At 39.8% G+C, this 23,203-nt stretch overlaps 2 protein-coding genes across 2 annotated transcripts in view; both read right to left on the reverse strand.

The window, feature by feature from the left end:
• Positions 1-950: 950 nt before the first annotated feature.
• Positions 951-18,470, reverse strand: LOC146638878 (protein diaphanous homolog 1-like). The gene is made up of 10 exons (XM_085362598.1): positions 18,363-18,470; positions 18,165-18,259; positions 17,687-17,788; positions 17,075-17,314; positions 16,550-16,679; positions 16,215-16,340; positions 15,870-16,033; positions 15,283-15,415; positions 11,105-11,194; positions 951-3,156 (listed from the first exon to the last, which is right to left on the reverse strand). Exons 2-10 carry the CDS (start codon positions 18,171-18,173, stop codon positions 2,969-2,971), a joined length of 1,182 nt encoding a protein of 393 aa, XP_085218724.1. The 5' UTR covers positions 18,174-18,259; positions 18,363-18,470; the 3' UTR covers positions 951-2,968.
• Positions 18,328-23,203, reverse strand: part of LOC146638879 (protein diaphanous homolog 1-like) — an 84,769-nt gene continuing 79,893 nt past the window's right edge. Inside the window, exon 19 of the mRNA XM_085365043.1 lies at positions 18,328-18,461. Coding sequence (XP_085221169.1) covers positions 18,328-18,461 — 134 coding nt within the window. The remainder of the gene's footprint in view (positions 18,462-23,203) is intronic.

A 23,203-nucleotide genomic window follows, 5' to 3' on the forward strand; every position in this document is an offset into this window, starting at 1 on the left:
AATTTTAAAAGGGGGGGGGGGGGGGAGGCAAATAAACAACTTTAACCAACTTTGAGAGTTTAAAGGCACTTTATTTCTTCCATCGTCACTTGGCCAACCCTTAAAAGTCTTTGTGGAAAAACTGTATAAAGTCTGATAAATGATAAATAGGTCTAAATGATTCAATTTAAGCTGCATTGTGGTGGAATAAAACCTTAACATGTGAATGAACAGAAAAAATAAATACTCTGCACCACGTGGGTCAAAACAAATAAAAACAGGGTGCAAAAAGGGACCCCCCCCCTCCAAAAAAAAAAAAACAAAACCAAAAAAACAAAACATGACATCAACTGTCCTCTGCATCTTTAAGACACGCACATAGAGATCTTGCCGTGTACTGGCAATTTTAGCAGAATACTGTTGGAAAGTTTTTGTGGAAACCCTGAAGCCATGGAAAATCCTGAGACTTGTCTGTAAAAATAACTAACTCCACTGTTTATTCATTCTTTTGCTGCTTTTTGGCAATAAAATTGCAGTATCAAAGTGCAGTGCCTGTCTGATGCTTTACTGCCCAATGTGTTTACATCAGGAGAGGGGAGGAGCGGAGGAGAAAGTAGCATCGGCCAAAGTGCACCGAAGAGAGTTTATTTTGGCAATCATACAGGAATAGAACCAAGCTGGAAATTACACGAACGACATAATGAAAAAAAACAACAAAAAACCAAAAAAAACAAAAGGACACACGCACCGATAAATTACTTAAGACATTTTTAATAATAGTTCAGTGTAACAAACGACAACTGGGTGCATTGTTATATAGCCATACAGAAATCTCTGGGGAAAAAATTACATTAAAATAATCGTTTAAAATTTACATAGAAAACAATATCTTAAAAAAAAAAAAAAAGAAGAAAAAAAAGAAAAAGGACTTGTTGAGAAAAGGAAAAACTCAAATTTGCAAAAATATTCCAGTGACATCATTTACCTCCTCTAGTTTTCCCTTGCTCCTCACTTCAAAAACATTAGTTTTTCAGGGTGCATTACACACAATCAATCTACAGGTGTGCACTTGAAGTCATAGGCAAAATATTGCAGACATTAAAACAGCAACAGTGTCAACCATTTAAATACAGCTACGACATATTTGTGCTTGAGATGAGGCGCAACAAAATATTTGTTATTCTCAGTGTTATTTGATAAAAAAATGATGCACCATCACTGGAAGCGCTCCAGTGCGTCATCTTATTTCCTTTTGTGTTTAATTATCATTTTGTCCAAAGACGGCACATTCTTATAGGAAGATGGAATAACGATACTGGTGATGTCATGAAGTTTTGGAGCTAAAAGGATTTTTCTCAGTCATCACTGCCATGAAGCACTGACCTTGAACCAGCAGGTTTATTCAAGAGTGTGCGAGGTGTGCCAGCGGTTTGTACATCCTGAGACTGACTAGGTATCACGTCTGGGGAGCGCGCTACAATAATGTGCTTGCATAGTAATAAATATTGCATGGAGCAGCTTGCATCATCTCACCAGATTCCTGTCAAATAGTACACCACAACATCATGGCAACATGTATGCTGATGGCTGAAAACAAATAGAAACGCAGCCAGACATTCAAAAACTACTGCTGCAGTTCAGTGGGCGGGAAACAAGCGTGCACGCATGCACGCACACGTATATCTCAGCAGTTTTTGGGCAGTTTTCCAGTATGCTTTATCTTCAGCAGAAAGACCAAAACGCTGTTCATGAAACCTAACATTTATGACAGCATGGTCGGTACCATACAGTAATTACAGATGGCAGTACATACAAACGTACAAGCACAAACACACATGTAGGAAACTGACTAAATATAGGCAGCTACTTCACACAGACTTTTTCATATACAAACACAGAGGCATGTGAACTGCTCAGGCTGGGTGTGCATGGAAACACCCTCTGAAAAAGCAATATTTGTTTTGGTTGGACTCTGTGGAAGAACATTTTTGCTGTCGACTATCTTGCCTTAGATTTTGTGTGAATAATCATGTTCATGTTTCATATAAATGATATGGGCACATATGGTAACAGACAAGTTTATATAATTAATCCCTCCCTTTAAGCACACGGACACCTGTGCGCTATGCCCTTTCTCGCTAAAGAACATGCTGAAATATAAACCCAGGTGATAACTGCTGTTGATGAGGTGTCAGGCAGGACCAGTGCAAACTGTGACCGTATTAAACACAGAAGTGAAATGATAAGACTGGATTTCTATCAGTTGGCACTTTGAATAATACAGTAAAATGATTACAAGCAGTAACATACGGAATAACAAATAATTACAAAGAAAATTGTTTCATCTCTTTAAAAACAGAAAACATCAACAAAAAACAAACAGCAAAGTGGTCTTGGCTGGAACATCCTGACAAGATGATGCAGGATGTGCCAAAATCCACACATTCTCAGTCTAAATCTGGGAATAACCAAAAAAAGAAGGGGAAGAAAGATAAAAGAAACAAAGTGGATCCTCCTGAGTAAGTCTTTGGAATGGCTAAAGATGTCCTTTGAGTGACAGGTGAACCGAGTGATGTAGAAATAAAGAGAAACAGAAAAAAAAAAAACAAAAAAAAAAACAAAAAAACAACATGAACACCTTATGTGCATGTGATGGAAAAAGCAATTCAATCTTTATGACAGTGTCAGAGTTCTCAAGGCTGGTGAAGACCATGCAGAGGTTGAAACTGAGGTGAGAGCCCCGCCCTTAAGTTCTGCATCTCTCTGTCGTCTCAAAAAACAATGTTATTTTAAAAGACTGTCCTTTTAAGACATTTATGGAAAAGAAAGCAGGCCTTTATTCAGTAAAGTAATAGCAGATGATTATTGGCCCCTGGAATGCCTAAGAAAGATAAATCTGACTTTAGATAGACTGGCTGTATAGGTTAAAAAAAAAAAAAAATCAAAACTAAACAAAGAAAAAAAGAAAAACAAACTTCTACCTGGGTACCTAATTAGACCGAGAAGTCGCAGACTCAAGCAAGTCCTCTAATGACTCTGCTTCTTCTAGTTTTGGCTCCACTTTATCATCTGACTTTAACTTTTTTGCAGAAGGTTTACCCAATGAAGGCTTATCTTCCTGCATCAGCTCTTTGGCCAGAATGTTGGTCACCACATTTCCAGCTCGTCGGTGGTTGGCTGACAAGAACAAAGAAACAAAGACAACGCAAAGTCAGACATCATTTTTAATCATACCAAACCCATAAGAAACATCAGCGCATGCCATGAGGTGACATATCAAATAAATACTATGATGAAATCTGCAACCATTCTGCAATTCAAATATAATGGTTTAATTAGTTAACAAACCAGCCACTAAGATGCAAACGCATTCACAAGTATGTACCTATAATAACACACACACACACACACACACACACACACAGACGAGTAGTGGGGCTGTGCATGTATGTGGATTAGCGTCATATTTGGAGCAACTCACTTCTAATGTCAGATTACGCACAACGTGGTCTTAAGCAGTGAAAAAACTGGAGAAAGTGTAGAAATGCATGGAGGAAGGAAAAGCGGGATGATAAAATGCAGAAATGGAGAATGTGTGTGTAAAATGAGGAGGGGAGAGTAAAAAGGGGTAAGACACCATGAAAAGCGGGATGATTCATACTGTGGGAAGATTAAAGAGACAGGGATGAATGAAAATGAGACAGAAGAAGGAACTGAGTCAGATGAGGAAAAGCTGCAAGGGGAGGACTTGAAGTGACACAAATAGGAAGTTATGTATATATTATTTATATACATGAGGAATACTGGAAGCAGAGAGAAGAGATTAGATACACATGGACAGACAGAGAAACAGAACAAGCGTGACAGATTGTGCCCTGAGGATGCTTTCGTTTTTATTCTTCTACCTGCTTACCGTCTTTTCCTTTCCTCCCACACAGGCACCAGCAGCAGCCTGGCTTTCTCTCATTCCCTCAATCTATCCTTTAGCACTCCTCACTCTCATGTGTGGGAGGACAGCTGTGCAGCAGCAGCCATTTTGAATTATATAGGTCAGTGGGAGATTGTGTTTGCTGTTATTTTATGCTTGATGTTTATTCAGAAACTCCAATCCTCAAAAAACATCAGTAAATCCACACGTGAATGTCGAGGAGAAAAAAAATGCAGATTAATCCAGCACACCAACAGACACACACATGCAAATTAATCATGGTAGCACATACAACATATCGAGACTTGTATGGTTCTCACAGGAGTAGAACAAAAAGCACCACAAAAAACACACACAAAGTTACCAAGCAGGTCTCCAGAACTAGTTGTGACAAAGACACAATTGAGTCTGGGGAGAAAGAGGAGAAGGAGTATTTGTAGATTTAGGCTTGTCTTCTTTGTGAGTCTCAGCTGGTCTGAGCAGCACACAGACAGCTAGTATATCAAATTATCACCTTACACCCTTTCCTATGAGAGATTACTCCCCTGTCATAAACACCGGTACATGGGTGCACTTTATCTTCTCCTCAGTGTACTTTCATACTTCCTCCGTCTCTATTTTTGTCCCTCACTTATAAACTTACTAATTAGAAATTATGCAAATGATCCAGAAACTGTGTCTGTGTGTGTGTGTGTGTGTGTGTGTGTGTGTGTGTGTGTGTGTGAGTGAGAGAGAGTATGTGTCCTGTGCTGAGCTTGTCCTAAAAATTCCAGCCTACAGAGAAAAGCCTCTTCAAAGGCTGTCAGACCTAGCTCCTTGCCTCTCTCATCCTCCTCCACTTCCCTCTTGAGAGAGAAAACAGAAGAGGAGGTGAGAAGAGGTGATACAAGTCAGGATGAGAAGGTTGTTACATTGGAAGCAGGATGAGAAAACATGAATGTAGACAGAAACCTACTGATTGAAGTATGGAGAAGAAACTCTGAAGGTAACTACATTTAAACATAGTTAACATGTGTGAACTAATATGTGTAAGAAGTGAATACATGAACAGACTGAAGTTTTAAAAAGAACATCAAAGTATTTTTTAAATATAACATAAACACAAGTAATAAAGGCTGGCAATCTACATGATATATTGAAATGTTTTCAATTATAACCCACACCTAATGAGTTTAGTGGGTATCCCTTTCTTCCCACTGAACACTGCTTAGAAGAACTTCTGATGCCACTCTGGTTTTACCCACAGCCAAAAGAAAATCAACACAATTATATAGATTTTTTTTTTCTCAACCAGATTTCCATGATGGATGTTTTTCTTTATGAAATGGTCCAATATGGCATAACATGCAAATATTTCTGCCACATAAAGTAATAAAGATGTATAAAGCAAAAACAACAGATACATCTCGACACAGATTTGCATATTTAGGCAAAGTGAAAAGATCTTACTGTTTAAAGCTTTCAGATCCAAACTACACAAAGATATATTCAATTCTCCCTGACCAATCACATTCAACAAATGAAAAGCAAACAACTGATTTCATGTGTAAAGATTAATATTGTGAAAACAGCTGTTAGATATCTCATAGATCACTGGAAGGAGCTGTTTCAAGCCTGAGAGAAAACACGCAGCATTTTTTTGATCCTGAAACGTATCAAAGAGCCTTCATACTTTTCAGAAATGCAACAGTTCTTCACCAAACGCCATTATAAACAAACAGGAAGTTTTCAGCATGTGTGTTGCATAAACATACTAGATCTGATATTGACTAAATGATCCATGTAACTGTTATGAGGGCTGGTTGTTACCACAGGAAATGAGATATCAGGACTTACAAAGACTGTTTTGGGGTTTATTTACTGATGAGTGTGAGATTGAATTTGTGTGTTTGCACACAGGAGGTTGGTCAGTGGCACAAAAAGTATAGTGAAAGATCATCTGTAACAAATTACACCGCAGGAGTCTTTATAATGACTACCTGATTAACATAAGAATGCTTTGTTGTACAGTGCATACTGCTGCCTTTATGAGGGGAAAATAGAGAAACAGGAAGGAAAGTGATGAGAGGATTTGCAGACGGGCAAGTGTAGGACAGATGGAGAGGAGACTGTAACAAGAACTAGCTTAGCTCTTTTGTTAAGGTAAAAATCTCACCCTTATCTTTCATCACAGATTTAACTGCCCCACTATAATGAGTATGAAATCCATATGGCGGTATTACAAGGGAGCAGCCATCTTCACACCCTTTGTTGACTCTACAGAATCTTTAGAAAAACCACAGTCACAACACAACATGGTGCCACATATAGGATGATGGTGTGTTTGCAGATGCAGACTGGACCTCCATCAGTTTCTCCAACTTAGCAGGGACTTGTATCGCCCTCCTCAGGTTGCACTGTGTAACACAGCGCTGCTCTGCAATAAAGTACTGTGGGAAAAGTGACGTCATCTGACACCACTAGTGTCTGTGGGTTAAGTATTGATGCATAAGCTTGAATTTTAGGTCACTGTCAACTGGTGCATACTGGTGTCGTCGACCTTTATTGCCTCAGTGGGTATTAAGCAAGCATGTGACCTCACCAGTTTTCTAGTTATGGCTTGACATTGATATTGATGAGCACCCTCCCATTGTTCTAAATTGTCTCACTAGTATGAATGCGTGTGTGTTTGTGAACATCTGTGAAGGGGTATTTTTCTGTTTTAGTAGGAGTGGACCGTCTGCAGAGCTGGCGTGTGCCTCTATTGTTGCTAAGCCCTTTATGTCTGTCTCTCTGTTGTGATTGGTGCTTTGTCAGCTAGTTGCTACTATGATTGGTTGCTCTAGCAGGGGTCATGACCCAGCAGATGGGTTTCTTGTGTGTTCATAGACACGTCATTCCTCTACTTAAATGGCTCTGAACACAACGAAATTAGCCTGATGTATCCAAGCTGTCTATGTTTCTGCAAAGTAACAGACAGACGCAAAGCTAACAATCTAAAGCTCAAACCAAAACACTGATAGTGCTGGATGCAAGTCTGTCTGTCTTCTGGAATGAAATTTGCCAGTTTGAGTGCATGTATGGGTATGCAAACATCCATGTGTGCCTTTGTTGGCATGCGAGCATCTGGTGTGTGTGTGTGTGTGTGTGTGTGTGTGTGTGTGTGTGTGTGTGTGTGTGTGTGTGTGTGTGTGTGTGTGTGTTTAAGAAGGGGGTAGACAGACGGAGGGCAGACAGCTGAGGATCCCCCATACAGTCTGCTCATTCGACGCAGCCAACACTCCCACATGGACAAAGTGAGCTGAGGTGCAGGTCAAAGGTGAGGAGTTTTATAGCTTCCACAGCCTCGTGACAACACACTCAATACGTCCCCTTAGTAATCTTTTAAAACTGAGTTCGTGACGTCTACAGTTGCAGCAGCTGTAAGGGTAGGAAACAAAGAGGAGAGAAGGGAGGAAGGTCTCCACAATAGCAATCAATCAACAGCTCCACAGACAAAAACAGTAAACAAAAATAACATTTGAGGCTGTTGTATTTCAACTAAATATTTTTATACAAGTATAACTCTTTGTTCTGTGTGTGTGTGTGTGTGTGTGTGTGTGTGTGTGTGTGTGTGTGTGTGTGTGTGTGTGTGTGTGTAAGAAGGCTATAAAAGCTTAGTGTTGTTACACAGGTTATATATCATTTTACAATAGGATATCACTTGTATATATGAATTGCAAAGAGTGTGTGGTGTTGTTGCCACATTTTCAACTATGATCTATAAACAACACCTCTGGTGTAACGAGACAGTCTTAAATGTACTTTTCACAAAACCCAAACATTTTTCTCTATTATCTGCCAATAAATGCAAAACAGATAAATACCTTCAGTAAGCTGGCTGTAGAGTTTCTACACTGCTATGTTGAAATTCTTTCTGTACCTGCAACAGTAATGACTGAAACTGAACCAATAATGTTGGACTGGGAGCAGTTACTTTTATTCAAGAGGAAAGATGGAAGTCTAGACATGAGTATAGATAAGTAAATATCATTAGACTACAGTGGCTTGTGTTATGACTCTAAACAAGCCTGAATGACTTACAGCCCCATTACATATTTTATTTTGTTTAATGAAGAGCAATCAATGCACCATCTTAAGTCTATCTGCAGATGAGGGCTACATTTGTCAAGAAGAATATAATGCATATATAAAACAATATAAACAAACAGTAAAAACTTCAGTATTAGTAGCATATTTAGACTGAAAGTGAGTAGACACATGTATACTGTCTTATTTATTGTGGTTTTGATTATCACTTTTCAGTGTTAAGCTAATCAAGTTTGCTCTGCCTCAGTTCCCGTTTCTCATTCAACAAAATTATGAAATCAGGGTGTGTTGCAGCAGGAACTCCTTTTTAGGGTTTTAATGTTAGGTTATAAAATATAGTCACAATGAAACCCAAGAGAAAATACTTTTAAGGGCATTAATGATTGGACCCATTTCATAACATCCGATCTGTAATAACACTATTTGTGCTTTAACTGCGAGGAAAAGAAAATACTTGGAGGCAAAACCTGCAACCAAGTGCCCCACCTACTGGTATTTGTTAATAAATGTCAAAACAAGAAAGGATGGGGGATTTGAGAAACTCAATGATGCCACTTTTATGAGTCTTTACAGTTTAGATGCATCTACCTCACATTATCTCCCTGTGATAAGATTATGAATAACCTTTTCACAGAACTGCGTTTCCTTAGTGATGTGTTACTACATAACAGAGACAGAAAAAAATGTACTTGTACTCTGACTTGTATTTATGTTTTTTCAATTTACCCTGTGTGCAACATTTTTTAAAACACATATGATATTATACATAACATCTGTGAAGGGGTTATACATACATACAATATTTTTTCCCTGCTCTGTAAGGCTGCCTGTGGCTTCACTGGTGCCAGATGTGTTGAGCCAGAGTCAGGATGTGCCTCCTACTTCAGCTTTACTAAATTAAGACTTATGACTCAACTGGCTAGTCAAACATGTGTGCAAACACATACACATACACTTCCTGCTGTGTAGGTGAAAGACTCAAGGCTCTTCCTGGCATTAAGAAGCAAAGTGGGCATAGTGGAAAGGAGAAACCTTTGAATACCAGTCAGGAAAAACTCCTAACAAGGATAAGAATGCCACCAAAAAACAAAAAACAAAAAACCAGCACTGCTTCACACCCTCCACATTCTCCATGGAAAAGCCTGAACTTTGGCAGAACAAAAACAGAAATGACACCATGGGGTAAGAGAGGAGACAGGGGGGAGGGACTAAGCAGAGATGTGATACATCGAGCCACTTATATTTTCCGACAATCTCCTACCACAGAAGTATGTGCAGGGAGGAAAGCTCTTTCCCTCCCTTTCTTTCACATACACATGTTCAGGTATTTCCTGTTGGGAGTGTGAGGTGGCCCAACAGCATTATGGATGACTGAGTCCTCAAGTGGGCCCCATTCTTTCTTCCCTGCTCCTGCTTCTCCCTTCATTTTAATTTTCACTGCTATCTCAGCCAGTTTAGTGGTGATGAGCCTGAGCTATTTGTTACTTTATTTGTTTTTCTGCTTTTTTCCCCCTTTTAGTCTGAAAATTACATCTGAGAGGTAACTGAAATGTGGAAAAGAGAGAGAGTAACAACAGATAAAAAAAAAAGAAAAAAGGGACAAATACCTATAACTGTATTTATTTGAAAAAGCTATTCTCATTGTAAGTAAGACTTGAGATATTCCTTTAAAGTCAGGGAGGCTGGATCTGCCTGACTTCAGATCTTTTTTCCCTGGCAGTCCAATTTAGCACTCTGGTGACATGGAACAGTCACAAAACAGTCACAAAATGTAGGATTTCTACAAGGAACAGCTCAGCCCCAAGGATGTTTATCCGTTCTACTTTTCACAAACAAAATGTCTGGAGGAAATTAAAGAATGTTTTGGTTTAACATACACTGAAGGTCCACCAGTTTTTATAGATGGAAGTGGGGTCCAAAAAGAACCCAAAAGTTTTCAAAGATTATCAATTCTGAGTCCAAAATAAAGAATTGAAAGAGTTGTATAAAAAAAACAAAAAACAACAGATTAGTAGGAAGAGAAAAGAGCAGGGACTACCTTCTGGGTCTTAGTGCAATTCAGGACCAGTGCTTCACATCTGGCTTCTATTGTGAAAGGGATCGGGTTGCACAAACTCTTCCACAACTCTGCTTATGTGCGAAAACTGAACCCACACAAGAGTGCGTGTGAACAAAAACACACACACACACACACACACACACACACACACACACACACACACACGGTCTCTCTAGAGTTTTCTCTTTCTTAGCTAATGGGCAGCGGGACACTTTCCCACTCACAACCAGGAATCATGTTACAAAGTTACTATACTAACAATTCCTGCTGCCTCACTTTCATTTGCATGATCTTACTAGGCCATACAAGCCACAGAATGGCAAACAAAATAGGAAAGTGGGAGAAAGTACTTCAATGTCTAATAAGTCAATGAAATTGAGAGCACCAAGGCTATAATAATGTAAACTTTTACATTTTCTCTTTTAGTGTAAAATTGTAAAACTATTGGTATTTTGTAACGACTATGTGGGTCCAACTCTGCTCATAAATCCTTTGGTGTAAATGGAGTTTAATCTCAAAATGACAAAGAGCAAAACATATCTTGACTTGAAGTTGCTAAAGGCACCTGTGTCCTCATACTTTTGCCGACAATAACTTACCACAACTTTTGTATTGCCCACTCACGTCAACAAACTTTCTGCCTACGGGCTGGTTTCATCCCCCTCCTACAGTCATTATTTATCATATTTTCCTACTCCACCACCACACCCTCAGCAGTTGTTTCTCCCTAAAGTATCCTACTGTCCACACCCACCCTTGGCACTCTCCCTCTTCTTTTATTGTTGTGCCAGCCTCTGATTGCACTGGCTTTGCCCCTATAACCATGGTGAAAGAATATTACCACAACTCAGCCTGTGAGCAGAGCAACAGATGGAACAAAGGCAAAGGAACATAAACAAATCTGTTGTTGTGTTGAGAGAAGATTGGAGACAGAATGGAAAGTGAGATAGAATAAATGAGTCTTATATATCTGTGGAAGTAAACTGAAATCTGTAAAGCAAGTAACGCATGAAACGTGGAAACATATGCATATTTTGTGAAGATTTACTGTTTTGCTTGTGTGTGAGTACCTGCTTGACGTGGTCCTCTCTTTCTCCTGAAAGCAGCACCGGACTGCAGCGCCTCCAACAGGCCATCCATGATACCAGTTTCATCATCCTCTGTAAACACCATCAAAAAACATAATCAGTAATAAATCAAGAAACGATAGATCAGTATTAATACGTAATGAAGCACTTTAACTTCTATGCATGACACACACATACAGCTCCATTATAACAGGCTTATTATTTTTAATCAATACTAGCCATCTAACAACAGGAGAGAGAGAGAGAGAGAGAGAGAGAGAGAGAGAGAGAGAGAGAGAGAGAGAGAGAGAGAGAGAGAGAGAGAGAGAGAGAGAGAGAGAGAGAGAGAGAGAGAGAGAGAGAGAGAGAGAGAGACACACTGGTGCTTTTAGAGAGTTTTCTGTTTTTCTAATATAGCACTATACACAGTGTGGATCTTCACCAGCCACGTGGCTATTTTGTTAAATTAGCTACATTAACCCAGATAAGCAGTGACCTACTTCAGCTACTTCCACAGCTAGGGGCTACACTATGCATTTTCAGGGAGACTGCTTCAGATATACACAAGCCCACACTTATTGGAAAAACAGCCGCTGAAACCAAATCCACATAAACAGAATGAATGCATAATTGTGGCTTCCAGTTAAACTGGTACAAACTGGAAATTAACCTTTTATCTGTATAAGTTTACAGGTACAGCTTACATGGGTGGTCTCTTTTGTTTACAGCTACATTTTCAACAGAGCTTCAGTGTCAGGTGGCAATAAATAAAAGAAGGTGGGTTAAACCAGGCAGGATGCCCAATCTCAAAGCAACATGTGAGAGTACTACTTTGACTATTTTGTGGGCAACATTCAGTGGCATGGCTCAGCACTCACGCAGATGGCTTTAATTATTTTTGTTTGAACCTGAATGGAGACAGAGGGGTCTGGGGAAGGGCCAGCGGGGTTGGGGGTTAAAGGTTTATGCTGTCTCTCTGTTTGTTCCCCAACCCCCACATCCAAACACAGCACACAGCTCTGCTCACACGCACAATATTTAATCCTGCAGTAAGCCATGAAGCAGATGGCCTATGGTCTCGCCTGTTACGTCAGAGAAAGTCTCTCTTACACACATCCCAAGACTACCGTGGCTCATATACACCCCTTAATGTCCATGTCCTAGAACTGCACACTGGGATCAAAATCAGAGATTTTTCTTCTTCAAGGGAAACACATCTGGCAAATTTCCGCTTGCGTCAATCACATGGCTGGCTTAAAACATGCTTGCAAGCACACAAACACACAACTGTGTTTTGGAACACTGCATTGAAGGCACTGAAGGACCAAACAATGACCTAGCTGTGTATAAAACATTACTGAACTAATGAAGATTCAGCTTACAGGCCTAGGGGCCTGTGCTCTCAATAGTATTGAGCAACACTATTAAATCAAAAAGCAGTTTTACAAGTTTACTTTGTTAGCAATAAGTGACATAAAGGGGAAACACAAGACACTGGTTTTCATTGGTACTGAATGGTACTTGAAAGTCAATTAACTAATTATCATACATTGAAATAAGCCTAAAAAATATAAGATTCAATAATACTACTGACCATAAAAAGCAGAAGGAATACACACATATTTAGTGCTTGACACAAACAGTAAGTTACTGACTAAAGCATGTAAGAACATAAGATGGATTAATTAGGGCAATGGCATTAGACTGTGAGCTCTTAAAGATGTCTCTTTCGATCCGATTTGCAATAAATGCGCGCACGCTCTGACACGTCTCACATCTCTCTCCCACACACACACACGCACACACACACACACACAGCTCCGTCACCACAGCATATAATCTTGTGTAGATCAATAGCACCCCTAATGGATGTTCACACATCAACAAATGAAAATAGAATTGGAAAAATTTAGCTGTTGATGATGACAAACGTGCAGATGACAGCATGATAAAGAAAATCAGTGAGTGGAGAGATCTTTTTTCTAATGTTTTTCTAATGTGCCATGAATCTCTCCATTTTTCACAGTCACCTGCAGTGAAGACATCAGGCAACTCAGGCTTATCCTGTCTCATCCCCTCTTGTGGCTTGCGCCTTTCTCTTCTAACCCCCTTTTCAAAGAGACAACTGCAGTCTAATCCCCACCAGAGCATCTGCTGCCCTACTATCCTCCTTCCTCTACCCTCCCCCACACTACTGTTTCCTCACTTGCTCTCTGTGTGGAGCACGGGCACTCCCAGTGGTAGTTCCCATACAAGCATCTATGTGAGGATAAACCAGACATGCAAACACCCTTTGCCACATAGATAAAAAAAAAAAATGGTCTCAGGTATTCTTTTACAGACTGTACTGACACCTAGCTGTAGAAATAAGGAATAGTAGCAGCAAGCTTTGGTGTATAGCCAAAGATGGCCTAGGGATAGTAGTAGACTGTTTTTAACAGATAAAATTAGAGCAAAAAGCTAAAAAGCTTGGAATGTCAAGTACTGGGTGTGGCAACAAAATACTCTGCCAGTTTAGTATACTGACCCCTGTATTTATATTTGCTATGCGAGTCAGAAAAGGCAAGTCAAAGCACTTAATGAGTCAATTATAAAAACGACAACATGTAATGATTTCCAAAGAATCTCAACATGATTTATACACAGTAACTAGCATCACATGCTTAGAATATGTGCAAACTGAGACTCCACTAAGTCTGACTCACATGGGAATGGCAAGGCCACAAACTGCAAACACACACTGACCTTCCAGGGTTTAACCAACAACTGGTATTATATGTTTACAGAGACAGAAAGTCAAAGGAACATTCAGAGAATTCATGAGATAGTAAGGGTATGCAAGTAGATTCGTGAGAGACAGAAAAAAGGGAACCAGGAACATGTCAGCGTGTGAAAGCACAGCTGCTGAAAACAGCCATTGTATAGCAGCCAGTATGAGGGTTATAAACAAATACAGAACAAAGACCAGGTGGGTGGGTGTGCCAAATTTGTGTGTGGTTAAATTCAAATAGGCGGTGTAGAAGGACTCCAGGCTACAGGACAGTCAAATATTCCACCTGTATGTAAATGATCCCTGTCCACTAAATGTGTGCACAGAGACACTAATCTTTGAGGCACTATTATGTTCCATGTGTGCACGTCTCGAGAGGCTGAACATGAAACTTTACTTTCTATTATATATATCTTCCATACTTTAAACACTGAGGCAAAATTTTCTAAATGGAGTCTTGGTGGCTTGAACTGCCCTTTAAATAAACTGCATACAAAAGGAGAGCTAAAGGGGAAAACCTGGCAGTGGTAAAATAAAAGCAAGAAGGGGAGAAGAGAAAAGAAGCCAGCTGGAACATGCACTACTAGAATAAAGCCCAGAAAGACTTTTTGTAAGAGTTTGAAAAGCAGACACACACACACACATATATTTTGGCCACCATAATGTTTCTTCAACACATGGGCAAAGCAAAACAAAAAACATTCACAACAAAATGACATAGTCATTTGTAACACACACACACACACACACACACACTCTTTAGAGTACCAAGGCTATAGCACATTTCTACAGTGAAAAAGCAGGGGCTCTGCAGAACATAAGTGGAGCCAGAGAGAGGAGGAATGCACTGAAAGTAGGTCACAGACTGAGAGAAGGGGGAAAAAGTCTGTGTATACATATGCGTCTCCAAGGCAGGATTTGAGTGCTTACTGTGTAGACAGGGACGAGAGAGTCAGAATGCATGTGTTTGTTAAAGGGAACAATAATGCTACCAGCAATTTTTAAAGTGTAAAAGCATTACCAGAAGAGTGGAAACATGTTTTTTCCTGATAAGGAGAGTTGGGAGCTATTTCTGTATTCTTTTGGGGGGTGGAAAATTTCATGATTACTGGAGGAGTGAAAAGAGGTCAGGCACTTCAATGCTGTCCTCAGTTTATGTGAAGCATCATTGTTTCTTGTTTACTTTAAAACAGGTCATCAACATTAGATTAACTTTGGTCAATAAATGGGCTGCTCTTACACACACACACACACACACACACACACACACCCACACACACACACACACCAGATGTGTGGACTCGGACTGCCCCCAACAGGAATCTGAGGGAAATGCAAAGGAAGAGACGTGGCAAGTGTCTCTCCAGTTCATTGACATGCACATAAATATATATTATGCAGCAAAGGTGACCTGCGTTGATGTCAGGGAGCTGGTTCTTCTTGAGTTTCTCCTCTTTTTCCTTTTCTGCTTTCTCTCTCGCCAGCTTGGCCCTCTTGATCTTCTCTTCAGCCTCCTTTCTTTTCTGATTCTCCTTCACTGCTTGCTGTTAGGGAAAGAAGTAGAAAATATATTAAGTTCTAGCTACATAAATTCAACACAGAAATCGTTTAAGAATATCTTACATACATTGAAAGAGTGAAAGTGAATAAAGCAACCCATGTATGATGGATATGATGAATGAAGTTTTGTACACAAAACTTCAAAACCAGTACTGGCCATTATTCTTTATGACTGGCAGACAAGTTATCTAAGGTGGAGCCCTCCCAAATGTTTAAACAGATAATATAATGGAGTGACTCATTATTTTGTCAACACAGTCAGATGTACAGTCAATCCTTTTGATATTTGCCTTTGATGCATTACATTATTTGCAACTGAACTTGTGTTTAATTTTGTTCGTAACACACACATTCATTTCGTAGGTTGGTAAAAAAAGACTGAAAACCATAACAACCTTGTTTTTACTTCCTTACTCGTTTAGACTTACACATACACACCTGGAACATGTTTTTGAAGTTGTTGAGATCCCCAAATAATTCCTCGACAGAGATCTTTTTCGGGTCAAAGACAAAATAGTCTCCCAGATCACTGTATTGCTTTTCCATATTCTTGTGCATCAGATCTAGTTTCTCATACTGTTCTTGGGCATGGCTCACAAAGCTGTAAATACATTGTGTTAAGGTACACAGGAGTGTCATTCAAACACAAGAAAACACAAAAAGCACTGTCATCACGACATGACATTTCCATTGATTTCTTTTTTTAAAAAACAAAAAAACAAAACTCATTGACTAAATGAGGCCAACTGAGCAATTCTATTTAATAGCTGAATAGAAAGGATATCGACATCTTCTCCGCGAACAGGTCCTTATCATTTTGTGGAGGAGGAAAGGTTTCCAAATCTTTCTGCAGGCTCTTGATCTGACGGCCCATCATTTCTAGGTTCTTCTGAACTGTCTCTGCAGAAACTGCCATGGACAAGGAAAATGTTGTCATTGCTAAGCACCCACAGATGAAGCTTGTCATATTGGTATTGACTTGAAGTGACTGATACAGTGAATAAGAGCATTAAATAGATCTCAGGTATGATGTGCTATTTGCTGAAACAATATAAGCACACTTTATTTAAAGATCTGCTAAAATAATATGTATAATATGGGTTACATGTCCCACGCACCTCTGCTGGCCTTTTCGACATGAATGAGCTCATCTGCAAAGCTCATGACATCAGGATACTGCTCCTGGCACACGTCAGCAAGGAAATGGAGCAGTGTCTGTTTCAGATCAGCTGATTTTGTGTCACGAAGCTAATTAGAAGAAAGAGGTATTTTAAAAAAGGACACAATGTCAACATAGGTGTGAGTAGTTTCTAATCCTGAATGTACATTTTGACTGGACTTTTATTGCCCAGTTTCTATTATTAAAACATGTGATAAAAGTACAACTATAAGTACAGTATAGTGTTTATACACTCAGTGTAGCAATATTTAAAGATGAAGAATTTACTATCTCAAGTCTTTATGCTAGTAATAGCGGTATATATCCTGTACCTGAAGCCATGATGACGAAGCCGAAGAAGAGCCAAACAAGACAAAACAACAACAACAAAAAAGTCAGTATTTCTCCAGTTACATACAGGATTTTCAGTAGATTCATTCAGTTTTTATTGTGGGTGTGTGTCATATGATTCCCTTCACTTCACCTTGCACAGGTATGATATGGAGAAGCCGAATGCTGCTCCATTGCGAGAGCCAGAATTCATATAATTCCCAACAAGGAGGATGATCTGCAGCAACCTGGCGAATGTATCACTTTTCCTAAGCTCTTCACAAGCTGCTGTCACAGACACCACATCCGGCTTGATGTTGTTCAGCTGTTCCTCAAACTGCAGCTTGAACAAGATGGCCTGAAGCCGTGGCATCAACCGCTTCACACTGGACATCTGGAAAAACAAGAGGGGCATACGAGACCATTCCCTGTTTGTTGCTACAGTGAGTGTGTGTGTGTCTGCACGTGTCTGAGAGCATGCAATTATGGGTAAGTGCAGTGAGTTCATCCATTACCGAAATCTACAGTTGAACAAAGCCCCTTTGTTTAACAGCATGAGGACATTCTGTGTGTCTAATTTACTGACAAACCATCTTAGAAAACGAACCATCTCAACACTTTCTACAACTCATACTGACACCACAACAAGTTTGTGGTTAGTCAGCTTCAAGTCAGCTGACAATTTAACAATAACCATCTTATCAAAGAGAAGTGTCTATTTTTTCCCTGTGCTTTCATTTGCACATGTATATGCAAGTTCCCTTACCACTACTCCAAACTGTTCAGACTCAGCCAAGTCATCGTATTCATCCTTCATATCTGCCAGGACACCCAGCTGGTCTGGTCCTGGCAGTTGCTTGATCAGGTTCTAAGTGACAATGAGAGAAATGTATACTGGAAGACACATGAAGAAGCTTGAAAAAGTTGGATTTTTATTTACTATGTCATAAGGATCTTAATATGACTTCAGGGTAACTGAAAGCCTTAAAGTTAAATAAAAATGTCATTTTGCTGAAAATCAACAAAACAGGCACTCTGAAATAAAAGTGTAGATGAAGCACACACCATCATCCAGTTCATTTTTTCACTTATCAGTCTACAGACAGTCAAACACATTAAACCTATAAATCTAGTATGAGAGGTAACACATAGGAATAAAGGAAAGAGAAAATCCTTTTTATCAAATAACTATATTTTATTTTATAATACAAATGAACAGATTCATAACAACACTCAGTCAATACCTGAACCATGGACTCTGTGAGGACCTTCTCATTAACCTGCAGGATGGCATTCTTGATCTCCTCATAAGGGATACGGAACGATCCCAGAAAAATAGCTTCATGAGAAAAACACAAGAAGCATGACTTACTTAATTATGCCCCATTTTATACATAAAAAGCATGGTCATGAATATAGTGGTATCAGGATAGTGGACTTACAGAGATTCTGTGAAGACTTTGAGTCAAGAATCTTCAGCTCTTTCACCTTCTTCTTCTGCACCTGTTTCTTTTCATCCCCACCATCCTGCTCCTTTTTAGCTGTAGATATGGACAGAGACAAGGAAAACTTTATATTCCCTTACGGCAAGCAAAAAGAGGAGCCTTTGTAACAAAATTTTCTTGTCATCTTTCATAATTTTAAATGACTTGTACCCTTAAACGGAAATAACACGGGGGGGGGGGGGGGGGGGTAGTGACATTAGTGGGATAAAAGACAAAGTGGATTTGATTGATGGACAGAAGGCACATGTGATGGCTATAAAAACTGACAGACTTGGCACAGCTTTTACTTTTTTCATTTTCTCCAAACTGTATGGTGTCATGGAGGTGTCAGGAATATCACATCAGTGGTTTGGGGTACAACTGAACTAACATGAAATGGCTGCAGCACCAGGGGAAACATGTCCCTGGAGCATGTGGGCCTTTTAAATATGGTCAGACAGTTGTTCGCTGTAAGGCATTTGAAGTTTGGATTCACCACGCTGCACATAGACACACCCACCTATTGCACACACTCACACTCAGAGGCATTTTTCATTAACTTCTTTTGACAAGGTCAGGATTGTGACTGTAAGGATGTGTCAGAGTGTGGGGGAGGATGTGAACTAGATTAGAATGAGGAGTGAATGATGAACACGGGTTTGACCACATAGCAGCCCACTCTACACATAGCCAGGCACATTAGGGTCAGCAGAGATCCAGATGTCACAACTGTTGTTTCCATCAATATCTAACCATTTGTACTTGATATTTATAAGCTACTTGTATCTCATTGTATTGTTTAAATGAATTTTCAGTTGTGGGTCAGAAAAAGAGTTGAAGTAAATTTGGGATAGATTTTTGATATTTTATCGAAAGACAAATCAAGAGCTGTGCATAGAGCCAGACCAATAAAATCACCTGACTCTATGTATCAATCATCTATAGTTATGGTCTTATAAATGTGTTATCATCAGAGTTTTTCCATCAATGTTGCTTTAAATTTGGTATGCACATTGCAGAACCATCAGCTGCATATACCAGATGATACATTACAAAACTTGCTGGTTTGCAGGGACTCACATTTTGTTTTGCCGACTAGTCCATAAAATACATGGTTTTCCCTTCTGCTGCATGCTGGTCTATAACCCTGAGTGTATCTTTTCCAACTAAATCACAATTTGAGACTTATCAGCCTGTCTATAGCTGCATCCTTGCCTCATCTTTATAAAGCTGAGATACAAGAACTCCACACATATACAAAAAGAAGCTACTGCAAAAAGTCAACAATGGTGCCGGCAAAAACCTTTCATCATCAGCAGACTACCTGCTTCAACTGCCTAAAGATGACCTGATGCAGTGACATCAAAAGTTATGGTTTTAATGTCACAGAGAAGGCAAGTAGAAGGGCAAAAACAGAAATAGAAATGCGGATACGGACCGACCCTTATGTGTGCTTAATTATCAGTGTTAGTAAAATCTATTTTCAGTTCCATTCAGTTACCTACCCCTACTGTATAAGCAGTCTAATTTCTTAATTTCCTCAGTGATTCCACTGTATCATACTCGAGTGTTTACCTTCAAGTGCAGTTTATTAGAAAAGCAAAAGATGATTTTGGTCAAACAGCGGCACTGTAATCTATTCTCCGCATAGACAACGGCGACAACAACAGCTTCACAGTTCTTTCCTTCATCTGTCCACTCATCAATATGTCCAGTCAAACAGTGCTTTGTCTCGATGTGAGACACCTATCAGCCAAGCAGGCTGTTAATGAGCCAGGCTCCTAATGAGCTCCTCGTCTCTCAGTTTAGCCATTCATTCAGGACACACAGATATACACAGAACAGTCAATTCAGTTGACTGCAGCCTTAAAAAGGCCCATTGTTTCTGTCAGTATTAGCTTCAGCTTTATGAAACTCCCTACTGATGGTCAACCACCATTTATATCTTAGGCTTTGACTTTGTATGTTTGTTTATGTGTGTTGTCATATAGTTTGCATTATATCAGTATATTCAGTTGTGTGTTTCACCACCAGCAGTACTACTGCATGTTCAGTGTTTCATTACTAGTCCCTGCTGAGGCCAGGAAACCAAAGCAGGAAGCCAGGAATCACAGACACACACAGGATAGGAAAATCCATCAGGACATCTGAGCGGAAATGACTGTCTTGCACAAACACAAAGAGAAAGTCACAGCTGAAATGTTATAAAGAAAGGAAGTTGCAAGCTTACACAAATAAACATCATCAGAGAGACACAAACAAGGAAACAGACAGTCACAGGAAATAATTCAAGATATGCCATCTAAAAATGGAAGAAATTAAGTTAATGCTTAAAGCACAACATCAAATCCCTGAGATCCTTACACATGCAAATACTGATATGGTGACCTGTACAATAGACACTCGTATATAGATATACTACAAAGAAGATTAATCTGGATAGTAATCTAAACAGCTCAGTTTGGAAAAAGACGAGTGATCTGGTAGCAGCATCATGTCACGAGGTCAGTGTGTGTGTGTGTGTGTGTGTGTGTGTGTGTGTGTGTGTGTGTGTGTGTGTGTGTGTGTGTGTGTGTGTGTGTGTGTCTGTCTGTCTCTGGGAGCAGCAGAGACCCAGTGAGGGAGCATGTGTCTTTGTGCATGTGGAAATCTACAGTGCTTCAGTGCCAGCTGCGCTCTAGCCAATAGAATCAGTCCTAGCTATGTTGACATCATGGCTGATTCATAAAATGGGGTCTGGTGTTCACATTGTAAAATGGCTGCTCTGTGGTTTCCACAGACAGCCCACTCTTTTCATTTATGAGCAGATGGCACCTCTAGTGGCTGCTATGGAGCATTGCATCGTGCTACTCTTAGTCATTGTGGGGGAGGAAAGGAGATGACTGGGGCAGAACACACGTGTGACTAGGCACACAAACATACACAAGCCACATGGACGCAGTTGTGGATGTTAAGATGTCAGCATTCCACATGTTTTATTGTCCCAGCTGCCTTTTTGTTAAAACCATGATACACAGAAGAACTCTTTTCTGGAAAGAAAACACTACCGCCAATTGCGCGCACACACACACACACACACACACACACACGCTTTTTCCTCATCTGTCAGTGCCAAGCAGCTGTTGGGGAGACAAGGGGGGAGAGTTCCAGGAAAAGCTGTGGTGTGTGTGTGCATGCGCGTGCACAAACACACATGTGTAATGAAAATACATTCTTCCATTTCTGACTTCTGTTTCCAATTAAGTGGGAAAGGGGGGGGGGGGGGGGGGGCAGAAAGGTGGGGGATGAGAGGAACTAAAGAAAGAGTACTGAGGATCATGAGAATCCAAGTCATGCTGCGGTCTTTGTCAATATGTAACTAAGTGTCTGTCTGACCGGAGCTACACAAAGGGGAGTCTGTTATCAGTCAGCAGACCTGAGTGTCTACTTCACCACCCCTTCCTATTCCCTTCTACTTCATCCCTCACTCCTTAAAAGGAGAAAATGTGTAGAGGAGATGGTGTCGAGTAGCCAGAGTAGGATAGGGAGAATGAATGAAAAAGAAATTGTATGTATGTATGTATGTATGTATGTATGTATGTATAAAAAAAAATTTAAAAAAAAAAAGATGAAATGAAGGAAAAAGATCAAGCTTAGTAGGAATAGAGAGAATCAAAGAAAGGAAAAAGAACCAAGTACACTTTGATCCCTTTAGCTTCAACTCAAAGAATAACTTTAGCCCACTCTCAGAAAGATAAGATAAGATAACCTTTATTAGTCCCACACGTGGGAAATTTGCCTCTTCTCTTTACTATCTTTACTATCGCCTTTTCAGTCTTTTCATGTGGTCTATTCATCCTATCATCACCACTCCCTGTTTGTGGAGTGCTGGAGTTTATTTTTAACCCACTAAAAGCTTTCAGATGATGTACTCCATTGTATATTTGTGGCATCAAGACTTTTTCATAGTCCCTCTGGTGGTGAGATAGAAAAAATTAACTTTATATAGCTTCAAACTAACTTCCCCCCCCCCCCCATTTAGCATTCCAGGGCTGTTGGAGATCAAATAAAGTGGAACAGAAGAGAGGGAGTATAGTTTCAACATCAACATCTGAGTTGAGCGGTTTTGCTGGAAAAAGTTGCTGAATGTGCTCCAGAGAAAGAACTAAAAACAGATCTTCTGCCAACCTCTAACATCAACAAAGACTGAATGTATTACAGGCAAACGTAATGAGAACATTATGCTTTTAGCTTAAGAAGTTTACTTACATAATGCTAAACTAGTCAAAAAAAAAAAAAAAGAGAGACAAAGAAGAAAAACATGAAGAGGGAGCATAAAGTTCTTTGTCCAAAGTAAACAAAGCCAAAACTATGGCAGACAGATGGACAGCTGTAGCCATGGTCCCTTTAAACTTTAAATGTCCTACATTCTGTCACTTTCTACATAAGAGTGTGTGTTACAATGTAAGAGTGTTCGACAGAAGAAGAATAAGGGGTTTCCACAGTAACCTTGGGTCTGAAAGAGCCCCTTCATCCTGTTTTTCCACTGTGAAAGGAAATGAGGAGAAAAGATTCCTGACTGTGTGTGTGTGTGTGTCTGTGTGTGTGTGTGTGTGCACAATTGTGTGAAAAGGACCAGATGGCAGGGTGGGGCAGTGAGGAGGGGGGGAACAAGGCAGGATGTGGGTAGGGCCAAAAAGCAGTGGGAGGGCATATGGGAGGGGCTAAGACTGTGCTCCCTTGCGCTCCCCTGGTGCATGAATGCTGCAACTACAACTGAGATTTTTGAAATAATTCCTATCATTCTATATTTGCTTTAA

This window comes from Diplotaxodon limnothrissa, linkage group LG2 (genome assembly GCF_057381915.1).
Source record: "Diplotaxodon limnothrissa isolate DT_005_m linkage group LG2, D_limnothrissa_male_GT1.1, whole genome shotgun sequence".
NCBI classification, from domain to species: Eukaryota; Metazoa; Chordata; class Actinopteri; order Cichliformes; family Cichlidae; genus Diplotaxodon; species Diplotaxodon limnothrissa.